Genomic DNA, 20489 nt, shown 5'->3' with positions numbered 1-20489 from the left:
TTAGGGTTCTCCAGGTGATAATCACTTTCTTTCAGGTCACCACAGAGTTCCTTTTTGTTTCTCTTATCCCAAGTGAAACATTAGGCAGCCAGTCCTCTCCTCTTGCATGAACCACAAGAGCTTTGACCAGGCTGTCTTCCAAAAGCTTGCCAGCTTGTCCTGTTTCAGTCCCAGCAACTTCTGCCTGCTGACACTGTCAAGTGATCTCTGCTTTTCTCTCTCTCTCTCACACACACACACACACACACACACACACACACACACACACACTGAGACTGAGTGAAAGTGTGTTTGACTCTCTCTGCTTGCAAAACCACATGACCCTCTTACAAGCAAAACTCTCCTGCAGTGAATAGCGGTGCCAGCTTGCTCTTTTATCTATTGCCTTGATAAACAATAATCCATTAGTGACATCTCTTGAGCACTCTTCAAAGCTCTTGCAAAATGGTGCGAGAAGCCACTATGTCGCCAGTATTTCAAATAAGATCCGCTCCAAAGTGCCAGCATGCGACCCACTCCAACAAACCTTTCCCAATTTATCTCCCAGAAACATTTCTATATACTCTGTCACACCACAAAGAAGTGCTACGTATGCAGGAAGGATTGTACCATTTCAAAAACTACATACCCACCCACCTGCCCAACCGGGTACTTCTTGTGCAGTTTATGAAAAAGTGTACGGTTCCCAAAATCAGTCATAATAAAACAGGAATGGATTTCAGGTCATTATATCCAACATGGCAAGTACGAACAGCATAAATGGCTACAATGCTTCACTAGTCAATGAACTAAACACCTCTTATACTCAATTTGAAAAGGAGAATTCAACAGAACCAATGAGAAAACCTGCAGAAGCTGACGACCCTCTGATATCTGTCTCGACGCCAACATCAGAACCCTTTAAGAGGGTGAACCCTCTCAAGGCATCAGGCCTTAATGGCATACCTGGCAGGGTACTGAAAATATGTGCCAATTAACTGGCCGGAGTGTTCACAGACATTTTCAATCTCTCACTGCTTCAGTCGTCGGTTCCTACCTGCTTCAAAAGGTCATCAATTCTACCGGTGCCCAAGAAACAGAGTGAGATGCCTCAATGACTATTGCCCACGTCCACTGTGATTTAATCCTTTGAGGTTGGTCATGGCCTGAATTAACTCGAGACCCATTGCAATTTGCCTACCATCACAATCATTCCATAGCACATGCAATATCACTAACTCTCCATTCAGCTCTGGAACACCTAGACAACGGCTCCAAATTCTGGGCCTCTGCAACTGAATCCTTGACTTTCTCATCAGAAGACCAAAGTCAGATGGAGGAAACAACGTCTCCTCCTCACAATCTCAAAGATACATGCTTAGTCCACTGCTCTACTCATTGATACCCATGTCCGTGGCTAGGTACAATTCAAATGTTATCTACAAATTTGCGTCATTGGCAGAATCTCAGATGGCAATGAGGAAGTGTACAGGAGTGAGAGAGATCAACTAGTTGAGTGATGTCACAACAGCGATCTTGCACTCAACGTTAGTAAAACTAAGAAACTGACTGTGGACTTCAGGAGGGAGAAATCAGGAGAGCATGAACCAGCTCTCATCGAGGGGTCAACAGTGGAAAGGGTTAAGAACTTCAAATTCCTTGGTGACAGCATCTCTGAAGATGTGTCCTCAGGCCTCCATGTTGACAGATTCGCAAAGAAGGCTCGCCAGCAGCGATATTTCATGAGGAGTTTGATGAGATTTGGAATGTCACCAAAGACTCTTGCAAATTTCTAAAGGTGTAACATGGAGAGGATTCTGACTTGTTGCATCACTGTCTGGTATGGAGGTGCCAATGCACAAGACAGGATCATGGGCATCAAGTCTTCACTCCTTCGAGGACATCTACAAAAGGCAGTGCCTTAAGAAGGCAGCCTCTATCCTCAAGGGCTCTCACCACCCAGGCCATCCCATGTTCACACTGCTACCATCAAGAAGGAGGTACAGAAGCCGGTAGACCAATGCCCATTTGCACAAAAACAGCTTCTTCCCCTTTTCCATCAGATTTCTAAATGGACAATGAACCACAGACACTGCCTCACTTTCTTTTATTTGCACTAATTTATTTATTTTTAAATGTAATTTATAGCAATATTTGCATCCAAGATGCTGCTGCAAAGCCACAAATTTTGTGACATGTTCATGACAATAAATTCTGATTCTGACTTGTAAAGTATAATCACCACTCCTACCTCACCCACTCTCCCTCTTGGGAAATACATAAATAATCAAGTATTGGGGAAAGTGTCTAATACAATTTGACATTCAATGAAAAACATTCCAATGTTTCTTATAATTTTATACAGAAAGTCAATGTGGATAAATATATGTCTGTGAATGGAATCATTAAAAACAAACTAACGTTCCCTAAGGAGCAATTAAATCAAATTAATGTTGTCCTGACCTTCAGGGGAGAGAGGTGGTTGATCTGGTTCAAGATAGAGCTGAGAGAAGATTGGTTGAGGAGAAATACTGTTGGATCGAAGTGATGCTTCTATTGAATTGTGAAGAGCCTCTTCAAAACGTGCAGATTTCATTTGTCCAGCATATGAATTTCCCATGGTCTAAAATCAAGGAAAAGAGCATAATGAACAATGCAAAAATTAAAGATCGGTATTATGAATATAAACCTGAGGGAATCTTCAACATCAGACTCCAGTAGAATGCAAATTCCAAATAAAATTAAAGAGATCTTTTTTCCTTTTGTAGATCAAATTCAATTTTTTACTTATTTGCCATATTTTTCCAAGTTATTTTGCAATAAGTGTTGGTTACTTAGTCACATATGTGTACATGTCTGACTAACCACCACCAGCAAAGATACTGAAGACAGTTTGGCAAATCTGGAAACATTGCATTTTGTTTTATGCGTTATATGCATAAGGTTCAAATAAGGAACTCTAATATCAACTTGTCACAATGCTCAAATGAAAAATGACCAGCAGAGCAAGTCAAGAACAATCAGTTTCTGTGAAATTTAAATCCATCAAGTATCAATATTTTAAAGAGAGGAGAGAGAAAAATATTTCACTACATTGTGAAGGAGCTTCAGCTATCATTCTTTATACAACTTCTTTCACCTCCACATTACTATCTGGCCCTTAGCATCCAATGCTGTGTTATCAAAATTTCCAGACAAGGTTTAGGAAACATAGAGCTGTTAAAATCAGTCAGTTCAGAGAAGTGCATGAAAAGTTGGGGAATTCATTGGAATTCTGGTCAGGTCACAATTGAGAGAAGTCTTTCAGATTATCATCAGGAACCAGGATTACCACTTTAGCCTCACAAGGAAACAAAATTGATTCATTGAGAGACACCTCTTCTTCAGGGTTCAGCCTCCAACTTGGCCAGTGTTGTAAATGGCAGCCATGTCTTGACAATGTCATCAGGCTCTGGTCAGAATACGTCAATGTAGGTTACTGTCATATTTGTGCAATGCCTTAGCCATTTCCCATTTTTCCAGTTTATAATCTTAACTGCCTTGGGCACATTTTTTCCATTCACTTGCAAGATTTAACCATTAAAGGCAACTTCCTCTTTCCATCAAGTGGTGAGAAGACTTCTTGAACTGAAGGAGCACTGGTCTAAGTCCCAGAACTTCCCACCCAACAGAACTACCGAAGTAACTGCCTCATAAGGACCACAAAACATTATGCAATGAGTGTCCACGTTGCATTTGCCTTCCTTACCATCGATTCCACCTTGAGAGAATCTGGCTTGAGCACTCCCAAGTTCTGCTGCACCTCTGATTTTTCTCATTTAGAAAATAGTAGACACCGTCATTCTTTCCATCAACATGCATGATCATTCACATTTTTTTTGCACAATATTCTTTCCCCGAACTCTTACCTTGTCTAAGTCCTTCTGCAGACTCAGTGCTTCCTCAACACTACCTGATCCTCCTCCTATCTTTGTATTTTCTGTAAACCTGGCCCCAAAGCCATCATCCAAATCCTTGACATAAATGTGAAAAGAAATGGTCCCAGTACAGAGCCCTGCAGAACATCAGTGATCACTGCCAACCAACCAAAAAAGGCTCCTTTTATCCCCATTCTCTGTTTTCTGCCAGTCAATCTTCTTTTTTTTTTAATATAAACTTTATTTATTCGTTCAAAATACAGATAATAAGTAACATATATAACAATAAACTAAACATGAACAATATATTGTATATATATATATATATATATAAAAGAAAAAAGAAAGAGAAAAAAGAGACCCCCCCCTTTCAGCCAACTCTCCTAAGGAGAGCCATAAAGAGAAAAAAAATAAAGAAAAATTAAGCATACATATTAAATCTAATCAATGTAAATATTCTGAATATAACAACCACATTAATAAAAAAAACTGGTTATCAAGCGAAACATATGTGATTTTTTTCCATTATTAAACAATATTTCATCTCATTATGCCATCTATTAATATCAATCATATTCATATCTTTCCACGTACTAACAATACATTTTTTCGCTACAGATAATGCTAAATATACAAAAGCAAGTTGAAATTTATCTAATCCCAGACCTTTCAGAGGTTGCAAACTACCCAATAAAAATACTGTCGGATCTAAAGGTATTTTAATCTTATTCAGGTATTCCAGAAACATGCCAGTCAATCTTCTATGTTAATCTCAATTCTATAATACCATGGGCTCTTATCTTGGTTTGTCGCCTCTTGCAGCACCTTTTCAAATGTCTTCTGGAAACACGACCTAACAAAATCCACTATCTGTATCATGATCGATAGTCCTCGGAGACTTGTGAGGAGCATAAACAGACTTTTATTAACTTACAATTAACAGCTAGTATTTACAGAGGTCTTCAGGTGAATCTGAGGTAAGGCGGGACCAACGGGGGCGGAACCAAGAGGAGAGGTCAGCCATCTAATCTACACACGGACAGTGAATTCCAGTTCACTGCATTCACCCCTTCCTTCAGAAAAGAGCCTGCGGGCGAAAACAGAGACCACATTCAGAAGGAAATTTTTTTTTAATCATTATTTATAAATTGAGTTTGTCTGGAGGCCTGGTTATTCTGGTGGACTTTGCTCTTCCAGAACTTTCTGTGCCTCCTGTGGGTCTTGGGGTTCAGAGGGGTCTCTGCGGTCCCAGGTCCAACGGTAGCTCCATTGAAACCACATCGTTCAGAACCCTGCACAGGGAGTTTGGAGGTTCCAGGCCTATTGAGGGCATCGGGACCTCAGTTCCTGAAGGTACCAGATCTCTGATCAAGACCATGTCCTCCCTGCCATCCGGGTATGCCACAAAGGCAAACATCGGATTTGTGTCCAGAAGGTGCACTTTCTTGACCAGCAGGTCTGTTAGCCATTCTGGAAGAGTGACCCCCCAACATGGATTCCCTTGGGAATGCAAATATTAGCTCATGAGGAGTTGCATTGGTCGCAGTGCAAAGAAGTGATCTTATGGAGTGGAGCATGATGGGCAGAACCTCTTGCCAAGGTGAGTCTGGAAGGCCTTTAGACCAGAGGGCCAATTTTACAGCCTTCCAAACCATTGCATTCTCCTTTTCTACGTCTGTTCCCCCATGGGTTGTAGCTAGTCATCTTCTGGAGGCAATGGCTCTTGTGAGTAGGTACCGGTATTGCTCTTCGCTCATTAACGATGAGCCCCAGTCACTATGAATATAGCTGGGATACCCGAACATGGTGAAAATGGAGTTCTGATGACTGTGGCGGTGTTGGTGTCTGGGCAGGGGATAGCGAACGGAAAACGTGAGTACTCATCGATAACATTGAGAAAGTACACGTTTCCATTGGTGGAGGCTATGGGCCTCTTGAAATCAACACTGAGTCTTTCAAAGGGGTGGAAAGTTTTTTTTAAATCAGGTGCGCTTTTTTGGGGCAGTAGAAGTGCGGTTTGCACTCAGCGCAGACTTGGCATGACCTGGTCATCTCCCTGATGTCTTCGATAGAGAAAGGCAGGTGGTGTGCCTTGACAAAATGAGCCATGGGGGTGATGCCCGACCAGGTGGAAGAGCTCGTCGTGGAGTGACCACAACCGGGTGATGTGTGCAGCAGCACAGCTTCCTTGTGATAGGGCATCTGGGGGCTCACTGAGTGGACGTGACCTATACACTATCTCCTAGTTCTAGGTGGAGAGTTCGATCCTCCACCTCGCAATCTTGTCATTCTTTATTTTGCCCGTTTGTATTATTGAATATGAATGCTACAGATCACTGATCAGTGAGCAGAGTGAATTTCCTGCCGGCCAGGTAAATGCCTCCAGTGCCTGATGGCCTGAACCACCTTTTACACAGCTGGGGTTTCGGAACTCAAGGCCTTGTAGGGCGTGAGAAAAGAAAGCTACCGGCCTGGCCTGCCCACCTGGCTAAGGGTCGCAGCCAGAGCTACGTTGGAGGAATTGCTCTCCACCTGGAATGGTGCGTTTTTGTCCAGGTGGCTTTCATGATGTAGCTCCTGACACAGTTAAAAGCTGCCTGGGCTTCGGCTGACAATGGGAAGGAGGTGGATTTTAAGAGGGGGCGGACCTTGTCAGCGTAATGAGGTACCCACTGGGTGTAGTATGAGAAGAAGCCCAGGCACCTCCTTAGTGCTTTCATGGTCTGTGGGATTGGGAGATCTAAAACAGGGTGCATACGCTCGGCGCCTGGGCCAATTATGCCGTTCTCCACCTCATAGCCCAGGATAGCGAGGCGTTTGGTCCTGAACATGCACGTACTCACATTGTACATGATGTTCAGGGATTTGGCTATGTGGAGAAATTTCTGGAGATTGGCATCATGCTCCTCTAGATTATGTCCGCAAATGGTGACGTGGTAAGATCAGGGAAGGTAGCCCTTAGCCGTACTTGTCTACCATGTTATACTCCTGCCTCTGGAAGACCGAGACCTCATTCATAATGCCAAAAAGGACCCTCAGGAACTGATAAGGCTGTCCGTCTGCCTCGAATGCTGTGTAGAGACGGTCCTCGGAACGGATTGGTATTTGGTGATGTGTAGCTTTCAGGTCGATGGCCGAATAGACCCAGTACTGCGCAATTTCATTCACCATATCAGAGATTCAAGGGAAGGGTTATGCATCCAGAGTGTGAAGCAATTGATAGTTTGGCTGAAGTCACTCACTAGCTTGGGCTTTTTTTTTCCCCTTTAACAACTACCACCTGGTCTCTCCACAGGCTGTGGCTGGGTTCAATGATTTTTTTCCTTAAGCAACTGCTGAGTTTTGGTTCTAATAAATTCTCTGTTCCCTGCACTGTATTGCCTGCTCTTTTTTACTATTGGCTTACAGTCAGAGGTTAGGTTCTGAAACATGGGGGGGTTTGATATTCAGCATTTAGACAATGCATGTAGTGTCTGGACTCTTCTGTTCTGCACCGTGATTGGAGGAAGTGGCCTGAGTAGTCTATGGTCACACTTTTAAGGTGGCACAGGAAGTCCAGGCCCAACAACACAGAAGCACACAAACCTTTAAATACATATAGTCAGAACTTGCAAAATCTCCCCCCATTTTACAGATAAGTGCATAGTACAATACCCCTGGATAGTCGCTGAATATAATTGCAACACTAGAAAGATACAGCCGTCCATGGGGTAGGCCTTTAACTTGTACTGCTGAGCCGTCATAGGGTTTATAAAGCTCTCCGTTGAGCTGGTTTCTATTAAACAGTCCATCAGATGTCTGTTTACCCTCACCTCTGTCGTCAAGTTACTCAGCGAAAGGAGTTTCGCTTGGTCGAGGACAATCAATGCCAACACTCCAGACGCTGCATCACTTCTTTTGCCGCTGTCATCTTGATCTGAAGGGCAGAGAGATGGCATCGACCACGAGGAGGGGCAAGATGGCCATCATTCTCATCATTGCTTCTCTTCCGGTAGTGGTTCCCACCACAAGGCACAGCAAGATGGCACTGGCAAGCAGCACGGAAAGGTGGGGGTCTGCGCCTCTGGGCTTGAGCACAGGATGTACAACTATTCGGGGCCCACACACGTAGTAGCCTTCCTAGAGTTCCCCTTTGTCTGACAGACTTTTGCCCAGTTTCCCTTCTTATCACATCCAGAGCACACGGAGTCTCTCGTAGGGCATCTGGCCCAGGATGTTTGGCCTGTCCACTGAAGTAACACTCCCAGTCACACGAGGCCGCGGTAGTCAGTACCTGGGACAGCTGTGCTCCGTAGACCTGGCTTTCCAAGAAGGGGCCGCTTATGTTAGCAAGGTGGTTCACTGCCAATTGAGTCTATTCGAAGGATTCCACTAGATCAAAGGTACTGGCAAAGTTCCTTTTACCCCAACTCCAACAGTCGCTGCCTCATGTACTTCGAATCCACCCCAGCCACAAGAGTATCTTGGACTTGTTCTTCTTCCCTCACCTGGGCTGAGACCGTCTTGCAGTGGCACTTTCTCGTCAATGTCCATAGTTCCAGAATGTGGTCATCCAGCAATTCACCCGGTCATTGTGAAAGTTGGTTCTCGCCAGCATGTCATTCTGGGGCCTCGTGTAGTGGGCCTTCAGGCCTTTGATAGCCATCTCATATGTTGTGCAGTCTCTAATAACCACATATCCCTTGGGACCGACTCGAGAGAGGAGGGCTGATCTCCGGAGGCCACAGGAGTGGAAGGCTTCTTGGGTGGCCACTATGTAGGACTGGAAGCGCTCCAACCAGTAGGTGAATTCTTCTGGAGACAGAGAGTCAATAGGGCTTCCATCCCATCTTCAAAATTAAGTTAATAAAATTGTAAATTGTAAATTGTAAAATTGTAATATGATCGATAGTTCTCGGAGACTTGTGAGCAGCAGAAAAACGCTTTTATTAACTTACAAGTTTTGACCAGTTTTTATAGAGCTCTTCAGGCGAATCTGGGGTAAGGCGGAAAAACAGGGTTTACATCGAGACCGATGGGGACGGAGTCAAGAAGAGTGGTCGGCCATCTATTTTACACACAGACAGTGAATTCCAGTTTACTGCACTATCCTTATTCTGTTCTTCCTGTTGTCTCCTCAAAGAATTCCAATAGTTTGTCGACCACAATTTCTCTTTCAGGAAATCATGGTGACTTCTGCCTACTTTACCGTGTGCCTACATGGAAGACCATAAGGCTTTAAGACATAGCAGAAGAAATAGGCTTTTCTGTCCATCAGGTCTACCCTGTCATTCAATCATGAGCTTGTGCATTTTCCCACTGAGCCTCACTGCCCAGCCCTCTCCCCATAAGCTTGTACCATAGAAAGAACATTACAGCACAGCAAACAGGCCCTTCAGCTTTTCTAGTCTATGCTAAACTCTTTTCCTGCCTAGTCCCACTCACTTGCCCCCAGTCAATATCCCCCCCCATATCCTTCCCATCCATGTTCCTGTCCACATGGAAAAAGCCTACTTGCATTTACTCTACCCACATTATTCTATATACCTCTATCAACTCTCCCCTCATTCTTCTATGTTCCAGAGAATAAAGTCCTAACATGTTAACCTTTCCCAGTAACTCAGTTCCTCAAGTCCTATGCTGAAAAAGATTGTAACCTCGATGGCATGGTGGCTATGGGATCATTTTAGAGCAACTTGCTACTCCCACGACCTCACAAACCAAGGAAGGAAAGGGTAAACTATAGACCAAAGCCTTTATCAGTAGTAGGGAATATGCTGCAGTTACTTATAACAGGCAGGTGTTTATCAGGTCCTTGAAAAATATAGATTTGTGCAGAATTAACAAGAATTTATGAAAGGGAAATTTTGTTTGACAACTTGTGTATTTTGTTGTTGCACTGGTACAATAAATAAAGATGAATCCATGTATTACAGAAGGTCTTAGATAAAAAGTCGCTCAAGAGATTATTAAACAAAATTAAAATACAGGGCATTTAGGATTAATAGACAAAAAGAGGATCATAGTCATGAAAAGATACAACATGGATAAAGGCCCTTTGGCCCATTGAGTCTGCACTGACCATCAACCATTAATTTACTCTAATCCCCACGGAACTTCCTTTTTTTAAAAATTTTCCCATATTCTCTTCAATCCCCAACATTCTACTGCTCACCTGCACATTGGAGGAAATTGACAGTGGCCAAGTAACATATCAATCTACATGACTTTGAAATGCAGGAGGTATCTGGAGCACTGGGAAAAACATTGTCACAAGAAGAATGAGAAAACTCCATGAACACAGCACCAGAGGTCAGAATTAAATCTGCCTCTCTGACACTCTGATTCCTCAGCCTGCATGCAAACAGAACTAGGTTCCTTGGCCCATTGCATCTATGCCACTAACTACCCTTCTATATCAAGCTAATTTTTCTAGCATGTAGCCTTCTTTGCCTTGGTAATTCAAGAGCTTAATGAGTTACTTCTTAAATGCTGTGAGACCCTCTGCTTCCATCATCCCTTCAGGCAGCGAGTTTTAGATTCCACCAAACTTCTGGATGAAATAATTTATTTCTAAAATCCCTTCTAAAGCTCATTTAACAGCTTATGGCATGGAAACAGGCCATTTCGGCCCTTCAAGTTCACACCGGTTCACTCAAACAACTCCACTAGATCCCCCCACCTATTCTCCACCCATAACCCTCCAACCTCCCTCTTATCCATGTATATATCCAGCCTCCTCTTAAATGAAAGAATTGACTCTGCCTCAACTATTTCCTCCGGAAGATTATTACATTCAACCACCACTCTCTGAGTGAAGAAGCAAACTCCAATATTTAACCTAAAATTTTGCCCCCTTACCCTCAACGAGTCCTCTTGTTTCAACCTCCCCTGCACTCAGGGGGAAGAGTCTATTTGCATCTAGTTTACCTATTCCCTTCATAATTTTTAACACCTCTATCAAATACCCTCTCAACCATCTATGTTCCAATGAATAAAGTCCTAACTTCTTCAATCTTTCTCTGTACTCTAGGTATTTTAAGCCAGGCAACATCCTTGTAAATATTCTCTGCACCCTCTCCACCATATCTATATCCTTCCTATAATTTGGAGACCAGAACTGAACACAATACTCCAAACCTGGTCTCATCAACGCCTTAAACAGTCGCAGCATCACTTCCCAGCTCCTATACTCTATGCTATGATTTATGAAGGCTAACATACCAAATGCCTTCTTAACCACCCAGTCAACATGGGAATCCACCTTCACGGAACGCTGCACCATAACTCCACAAGATCTCTTTGTTCTTGTGCATTCCCCAATGTCCTCCCCTTTACTACATATGTCCTATTTTGATTATTTTTTCCGACATGAAGCACCTCACACTTCTCTACATTAAATTTCATCTGCCATCTTTCAGCCCAATTTTCCAGACAAACCAAATCCCTCTGTAATCCCTGAAAACCATCCTCGCTATCCACCACTCCCCCAATTTTCGTATCATCTGCGTATTTACTTACCCAGTTAACCACCCCATCATCCAAATCATTAATATAAATTATGAACAACAGGGAACCTAGCACCGATCCTTAAGGCACACCACTCGTCACAGGCTTCCATCCTGACAGATAGTGTTCCACCATGATCCTCTGCTGTCTCTCCTCTAGCCACCTCTGAACCCATCTTACCATTTCTCTATTAATCCCTAGTGACTGAACCTTCCTTACTAACCTTTCATGTGGAACATTATCAAAAGCTTTGCCAAAATCCAGATAGACTACATCAACTGCCCTACCTTCATCCACCTTTCTTGTTACTTCTTCAAAATACTCAACAAGGTTCGTCAAACATGACTTCCCATTCACAAATCCATGCTGGTGTTCCTGATCAATCCCTGCTTATCTAAATATTTATACACACCATCTCTAAGAATACCCTCCATAACTTTCCCTACCACTGAAGTCAAGCTTACAAGCCTATAATTACTTGGCTGACACCTCGTGCCTTTTTTAAACAACGGAACTACATTAGCAACCCTCCAATCCCATGGCACCACATTCTCCTCCAGTGATTGTTGAAAAATCACTGACAGTGCCTCCGCTATTTGCTCCATGACCTCCCTTAACGTCCTGGGGAAAATCCCATCAGGACTAAGAGACATCCATTTTTACTGTCCCTAGCATCTCCAAAACCCTCTGTTTACTAATCCCTATTTTTTCCATAACTATACCATTTGCCTCACTTATTTCACATAGTCCAATGACCTTTTCCTTCGTAAACACAGATGAGAAAAAAATAATTTAATATCTCTCCCACCTGATACAGTTCCTCGCACAGTTCACCGCTCTCATTTTCCAGCAGTTCTATTCTATCCTTAATCCTCCTTTTACTATTCACATATCTGTAAAAACCCTTAGGATTCACTTTTACCTTACCAGCTATTAACACCTCATACCTTCTTTTTGCCTTTCTAATTTCCTTCTTAAGGTTTTTTCTGCAATCTATGCAATAATCATACATCTTATCCATTTTTTGCTTCTTAAATTTAGCAAATTCCCCCCTCTTATCTTGAACCAACTTCCTAATTTTTCCAGAAAACCACGGTTCCCTTGAACATTTGGCCTTACTTCGATCTGACTGGCATGTAAAGATCCTATACTCTCAATATCTCTTCTTTAAATACCCTCCAACTCTCCTCTACATCCTTTCCAGAAAAAAGATTAGCCCATATAATTTTCTGCAAATCCCTTCTCATTTCTTCAAATCTAGCCTTCCCCCCACTCGAAGACCTTCAACCTCGGACCTGACCTATCCCTTTCCATATTTAAGTTGAAGCTAATGGACCCATGATCACTGGGTCCAAAGTTCTCACCAACGCCCACTTCCGTCACCTGCCCTATTCCATTCCCTAACAATAGATCTAATACTGCCTCCCCTCAAGAAGGCACCTCAACATACTGCTGTAAAAAGCAATCCTGAACACATTGTACAAAATCTAAGCCATCCTGCCCTCTCATTAATTGTGTTTCCCAATCGAAGTTAGGAAAATTGATATCCCTAACCATCACAACCCTATTTCTTCTTCACATCTCAGCTATTTCTCTGCACATTTCCTCTTCCAGTTCCCTATCCTCTTTTGGCAGCCTATAATATATCCCTATATTTGTAGTCTCACTTTTCTTATTTTATAGTTCAATGCATGATGAGTCCTCCAGTCTATCTTGCCACAGCATTGCTGTAATATCTTCCCTGACAAGCAATGCCACCCCCCCCCCCCTTCGTACCCCACTAGTTCTGTCACGTCTAAAGCAGCAAAATCCTGGAATATTTAGCTGCCAGTCACAACCATCATAGCATGTTACTTTATCATTTTCCAATTCTATCAATGTAATTGATATGAAATTATCTGTTTATCAGATGCTGTGTAACCTGAATTTTTTCAAAATTAGCTATAACATTCTAAAGCAATCTGCCAACATTATATCATACCTGCAACTGCAAATTCAATTGTGTGCTTGACCCCAAATCATCGCACCAATACTAAAGCCTACCTTCTCTTTTGAAGGTGCTCCCTCTTCTCTCAGGAAAGCAAGTGAACAAACCATTTAATGATGGAGAGTCACTACCTCTGAACTCAGTCTTGACTGCAGACAATGACAAAAGTACACTTCCTGTGGGAGCAGAAATTCTAACCAAATTTCCCCACCTTGACTTGCTTCGAGGTAATGAGATCCTTGTAGCTCCATTACCACTGTCCTGCTTTTGATCAGCAAACTGAATACAGATCTGTATTAACTGCAAGCCTCCCTTCACAAAACCACTGAACAAATGTATTCACCAAGGCATCATGGAAAGTCTGTCCAATCTTGTTTCATCCTAAAAATTCAGAAATTAAAAAGTACTATAGACAATTCCACATCCAATTAAAAAAAATCATTCATTATTATGTCAGGGGAGCATATAACTGCATTTGAAATGAGTGTTCTCGGTTTATAAAAAACACCAATAACATTCACAAGTATCAGCATAATTCCATACTCCTAAGATTCTTAGAATATATCAATAAATTAAACCTCCTTTCCACAGACATTTTAAATTAAAATATTAAATCTGGAATCTGCAAATCTCAATCACAAACATTTGTGCTTGTAAATCTCAATGTGCCTGAATTCAATATATGAACAGTTTTACCATCATAAAAGGAATTAGATCTCATCAAGCACCTCCATTCCTTGACATGCCACAGATTCTTTCATAAAGTAAACACTTAAAAGATCTCAGAGGAATTCCAAACATTACTAGGGATAGACACACAGACTAGGTCATAGGAAATGAATTTACAACTCCCAATTTCATAAACATCATCTGACCTCTCTATCTAATTTAACCTTTTTTGCAGCTCTATTGTTTTAATCATTCTGCTAAGTGCTCAAGGTTGTCAAATGTTAGACACAGACTGCAAATGAAGACTGTGCTGACATGTGCCAGATCCCAAAAGAACAGCCCTTGTCACATTTAATTCTTCACACTAAGGCCAGCCCCTGACTCAAAATGATCCAAGATTCAACTTATTATTATAGAAATAAAACTGTCATATTACATGAAATTTCTTTTTGCTTTCTGCAAAAGAATTGCCTAAGTGCAGGAATTGCCTAAATGCCTCTTACAGTCTTAGTCAAACAGAGTCAGAGAGAGAGAACCAAAAGAGTCCCCACAGAATCACTGAGTGTCATAAAAATACTCCAGCTTTTTCAAAAGAATGATTTGCACTGAGGAACGGCAGAAATATTTGAAATACTTGTTGAACATAAAAGTGTTTCAAAAAGTCATTTAATTTTAAATCTTAATCATTTTCTATCCTGACATGACAATTTCTAAAATACTGGGTGTAATTTTTATAAAACTGGAGGATCAAATTTACATTATTCTATTGCCCCAAAAGTAACATTTAATAACAAAACTCTTTTTCAATGTTGCAAAGATTAAATGAACATTAGTAAGACAGACATGTGATTCTTCAAAGCATCCTCAGGTTGAAAAATATATGTTATCTTTTCATGAAGAAAATATTCACAAATCAGATTTTATTCTATTAAACTCCTGGGTTTAAAAACATACTTGCTTTACAAAGTAACAAAATATACCTGCAGAATGTTATTGTAACCCTCATTCATCCACCCAATGACCTGTGTTTCAGCATCACTTTAGCCCTGCTGCATTCATCCTATGTAAAGGTAATTATGTTTTTTTACATATAAATAATGTTATTTATCTGTAGTCAATTTTCACACTTTCCTTCTGGAGTGGCCACTCACACAGAATGACCTATGTATAGATATCGTCGCGTGTTTAGACTACGTACCTGATGTGCAGTATTTACATAGGCAAGGATGTGGGTCAACGTCCCCCATTAAGTCGTATTAATTAGCCCATTGTTGCAAACCGCCTGCAGTTCAGTTTAGACTACAGGCAATCCGCAGTAATGCAGGCCGCAGGTAAAAATTTCAGAACAGACCATGTTCCGGGAATTTGGAGATAATTTACCAGAACGCAGCCACCGTGTAAAAAACATAAATAGGTGTAATTTCCTCCTCACACGTGGCCACGAATTTGAAAACAAACTGCCATACAGCCACCTTTCTCCATGGCTCGCAAGGTTTCCACCAAAGCTTCACAGACAAAAGGTTTAGATCCCATTGCAAAACAGTAAATTCAACCTGGTTTGTGGCAATGACCCTGCAATGCTGGCAGTTTTCACTTCTGTTCCAAATGCACAACGGATAATAAATTTCCAATCCATTTCTTACTGAAAAAGCAGGCAGATTTCATTACCACATTAAACAACAGAGGATAAAAATTAGCTTCGAAGAATTAACCCTTCTAGCAGGTAGTTCCCTGCTTGGTACAGACTTGGCATGTTTTTATATACTATATTTGGTGACCCTTATGTCCCTAGCCCTTATTCCACTGACATCCCAGTTAATTGGCCGTGCAGTGTCCAGGAAGCCATTTGTGTTATTTCCACTGGGCCACCTTTAACCAGGACACTGACCGCTATTCCACTGAATACAACTCATCCCCGGGGATTGGAGAATCTACCTTTGAAATGGATGGAAGTTGTCCTCTTACTGGTTTTGTCAGCATGTCGGCGTCAGCTGACACTAGGGATATGAGTAGGGGTTGAGGCCATCAATCCTTGGCGTGATTTAATGTCATTTGATGCCAACGTGCTGATTGTTTTCCTTCTCCACTGGACCTTTAACTGATTAATTCCCCATTAATTCCTGGGACAAGGTCCCAGTGGAAAAGGGGCTCCTGAGTACTTCACAATTTATTAATATTTATGTAAACTTACTGTTGTAGCAAAGGTAATGTAGCAGTTAGTTTACCAAACACAAAACACCTGTGAACAATGTGGAACTATATAACCATATAACCATTTACGGAGCAGAAACAGGCCATGTTGGCTTTTCGAGTCCACACCGGTTCACTTCTTTTTTTCTTTCTTCTTCTTTGGCTTGGCTATGACAGATGTCTATTTGAAGCAAGTGGGAACATGCATCAATGAAAAATTCTGAGCATGTGATTTACTGCTCCATTTCTGGAAGATGAGGAGTGTTTCAAATCCTCCTTCTAATTTTTACAGGGGCACATAGCTGGTTATTCACCCATTCCTGAACAGATAATTTTTATTTAAGTTGATTAAGGGGAAGATACTGACTAGGACAGCTGGAATTAATGAAAATATTTAACCACAAATTAAAAAGGGAGCATCCTCAAAATTTCATTGTGTAACACAAAAATTTATTGAACTTTGGAGCAGGCTAAAAATGATGTGTAGGCAACTGGGTGCAGTGCTGCCAAGCAGGTGCAATGCTTGAATAACATTATTGTATCTTGTGTGGTGGCCCGCTGCCACAGCGATCAAGCCGGTGCTCCAGGCAGCGAGCGCACCTAAAAGCCAGCAGACCGCGCAGTGGCTCTGGCCCTAGTAAGTGAAACGGTGGATGAACACCAAGGGCAGCTTAAGGGCCAGCAACCCCAATATGGCACTAGCCCCGCTGCAGAGCCCAACAGACATGGACGGCATGCAGGGAAGAAGGGATTATCATGCAAGAGGGTGGCCACGCATGGATTATCACATCAGTGAAAAGGGGGAAACAGTGGGAACACGGGAGGTAATAAAAGTCTGGACTGAGCCCCCAATAAAATACACAGAGCTTAACCTGACTGCACTCGTGTGTGTTTCTTTTGAGTAGTGCATGGCTACAATTGGTGACCACAATGGTTTAGACGGCATCTAAACCCAACGATGAGCGAGCCAACTGCAGTCACTCTCAAGCTGCCGACCTTCTGGACAAATCAGCCACGTGTGTGGTTTGACCAGGTGAGGCACTCTCAAGCTGCCGACCTTCTGGACAAATCAGCCACGTGTGGTTTGACCAGATGAGGCACAGTTTCAGATCTGGCAGATCACAACAGAGACCATCCGGTACTACCATGTAGTGAGCACCCTGGACCAGGACACGGCGAGCTGGGTGGCCAACTTCATCCAGGAGCCCCCATCGGAAGGCACATACACTTCCTTCAAGGACTTGCTAATCGAGACCTTTGGCATGAGAGGGGGCACGCTGGCTCCATCTCGATGGTCTAGGGGAACAGGCCCCTGTCAGCTCTCATGATCGAGATGCTGGCCCTCCTGGGCAAACATGAACCCTGCATCATCTTTGAACAGGCATTCCTGGAGCAACTGCCCAAGGATGTCCATCTGCTCCTGGCAGACGCCGACTTCAGCGACCCCCGAAAAGTCGTAGCACAAGTGGAAATTCTGTGGAAACAGAAAAGAGAGGGTGCTCGGCATCCATGGGGCTTGTCGCTAAACCCCGCAGCCAGACCCGTGCAGACCCGCCAAAGGAGCAGCAGCCCCACAGAGGAAGTGATCCCAATTAACAATGGTGATTCTTCCACCAGAGATGGGGTGCTGCAGCCCACCCGTTGGGACAGGACACCAGGAACAGGCCCCACATTGAGGCCTGCTAACAATAGCACGATCAAGACCTATGGTACCCGCAAGGTCCAATTGTAGTTGGGAGGCAGTCTTTTCTTGTGGGTGTTCATGCTGGCCACAGTGGAACAGCCGTTCCTCAGGGCAGACTTCCTGCATGCCCTTAGCCTGCCTGTGGACCTCAAGGGTCAGAGACTGGTCTATGCCAGCACTTTCCAAACCGTCCTCCTCAAAGACGCCAAGCTTCCAGAACTCCCCTTGGACTCCGTGCAGCAAATCCAGAGACGAATATGCCAGGGTCCTGGCCGAGTTCCTGGCAGTGCTCAACCCCCAATTCACCATACTGATGCCCCATCATGGAGTGCAGCACCATATTCTGACCCAGGACCCGCCACTCCACACATGAGCAAGATACCTTCCTCCAGAGAAGCTCTAGCTAGCGAAGGAGAAATTCAAGAAACTGGAAGAGTTAGGCATCATAAAGTGGTCAGACAGCCCATGGGCTTCTCCCCTACATATGGTGCCTAAAGCCACTGGGGGTTGGAGACCATGTAACGACTACCACCAGCTCAACAAGGCCACAACACTGGATCAGTACCCTGTGCTGCACATCCAGGACTTTGCGGCTAACCTGCATGGGGCAAAGATCTTTTCCAAAGTAGACCATGTGCAGGGATATCATCAGATCCGAGTACACACTGATGATATCCCCAAGACCACCATCATCACCCTGTTCGGCCTCTTCAAATTCCTGCAAATTTCGTTCGGGTTGAAGAATGCCATACAGACCTTCCAGCGAATAATGGGTGCAGGGGGCCAAAACCTGGACAGCATCTTCGTCTACCTGGACGACATCCTCGTAGCAAGCAGGAACTGACAAGAACACTTAACGCACCTCCGCAACCTCTACACCTGGCTGAGCGAGTTCGGACTGACGATCAACCCAACCAAATGCCAGTTCAGGTTCAAGGCTATCAACTTCTTGGGCCTTAGGATACCAAGGAAGGAGCCACACCACTACCCAGCAAGGTGGAGGCCATCCAGAAGTTTCCTAGGCACAGCACGACCAGGGGACTACAGGTAATGATCAATTTCAACCACAGGTTTATTTCCTCAGCTGCCCAGATCATGCGACCCTTGTTCACCTGGATGGCAGGCAAGGCAAAGGATATCACATGGGATGAGGAATCAGCAGAGGCCTTTGTGAAGGCCAAGGAAGCCCTAGCAGGCACCACACTGCTGGCACATCCCAGGTCAGATGCTCCAATGGCCCCGATATTGAATGCCTCAGGAACGGTGATTGGTGGAGTTCTGGAGCAGCAGATAGAAGGAAGTTTGCTTTCTTCAGCAAACATCTGCGGCTTCCAGAACTGAAGGAGAGCACTTTCAACAGAGAGCTACCGGCGCTGTACTTGGCCATCCACCATTTCAGATAGTTCCTCAAGGGCAGGTCTTTTATGGCCTTCACAGACCACAAGCCCTTGGCCAAGATCTCGGACCCCTGGTCAGCCTGCCAGCAGCGTCACCTGACTTACACATCTCGAAATACCACAGACGTAAGGCATGTCTCCAGCAAGGGCAACGTGGTGGCCAACGCTCTGTCCAGGCAAAGTATCCGCGCGCTATCAAGGGGAGTGGATTTTGTAGCGTTGGTGGAGGGGCAGCAAGATGACAAGGAGATGTCCCAATACAGGACAGCTATATTGGGACTACACCTCCAGGACATCCCAGTTGGCACAGGTAACACCACCCTCCTGTGCGACATGACCACTGGTCAGGTCAGACCCATAGTCCCGGTGGCTTGGAGATGACATGTTTTCGACTCTATCCTTGGACTGGTTCACCCATCCATCAGGACCACAGTCTGCCTGGTAGCCAGCAAATACGTGTGGCATGGATTGCAAAAACAGGTCAGTGGGTGGGTGAAGGCGCGCACGCAATGCCAAACAGCCAAGGTAGAGTGGCATACCAAGATCCCACCTCAGCACTTCAAGCCCGCGGAGCGAAGGTTTGACCACATCCATGTCAACATAGTAGGACCCTTACCAGTATCCCAGGGCTTCCGCTGTCTGTTCATGAGGTCGACCACTTCACCAGGTGGCCAGAAGCAGACCCACTGGCAGACACATCCACAACCTCGTGCGCCAGGGCTCTCATCTCATCCTGGGTGGCACGGTTCGGGTTACTGTCCCACATCACATTGGATAGAAGGGCCCAATTCATCTCCAGCCTGTGATCCGACCTTTCCAGCCTGTGGGGCGTTCAGCTGCCCCACAGAACAGCTGATCACCCACAGTGAAACAGGTTGGTGGAGCGCTTCCACAGGCACCTCAAGACTGCACTCATGACCAGACTCCAAAGATTTAACTGGGTGGATGAGCTACCATGGGCACTGTTGGGTATCCACACAGCACCCAAGGAGGACCTCAACACCTCTTTGGCCGAACTCATCTACAGAACTCCACTGGTGGGCCCAGGAGAATTCGCACTGTCTCCAGGCAAGCAGCAGGACGACACGGTAGCTCTCCTCTGCAAGCTGAGGGAAAGAGATGGCAACCTGGCCCCAATTCCACCTTCCAGGCATAGATACATGAGGACCAACATACCC

At 44.0% G+C, this 20489-nt stretch overlaps 1 protein-coding gene across 11 annotated transcripts in view; it reads right to left on the bottom strand.

Annotated features, from left to right (window-relative positions):
- greb1l (GREB1 like retinoic acid receptor coactivator) overlaps positions 1 to 20489 on the bottom strand; it is a 295802-nt gene that overhangs the window by 157437 nt on the left and 117876 nt on the right. For 10 of the 11 annotated variants that reach the window (XM_069921708.1, XM_069921709.1, XM_069921698.1 and 7 more), the window contains one exon: positions 2443 to 2602. In XM_069921708.1, the coding sequence (XP_069777809.1) occupies positions 2443 to 2599 (157 nt within the window). In that variant the 5' untranslated portion in view covers positions 2600 to 2602. Of the gene's footprint in view, positions 1 to 2442; positions 2603 to 4830; positions 4984 to 20489 lie in introns of all 11 variants that reach the window. The other variant, XM_069921699.1, reaches the window with a different exon arrangement.

This window comes from Narcine bancroftii, chromosome 2 (assembly GCF_036971445.1).
Source record: "Narcine bancroftii isolate sNarBan1 chromosome 2, sNarBan1.hap1, whole genome shotgun sequence".
In the NCBI taxonomy this organism is placed as follows: domain Eukaryota; kingdom Metazoa; phylum Chordata; class Chondrichthyes; order Torpediniformes; family Narcinidae; genus Narcine; species Narcine bancroftii.
This window is presented reverse-complemented; position numbering and strand designations above follow the sequence as displayed.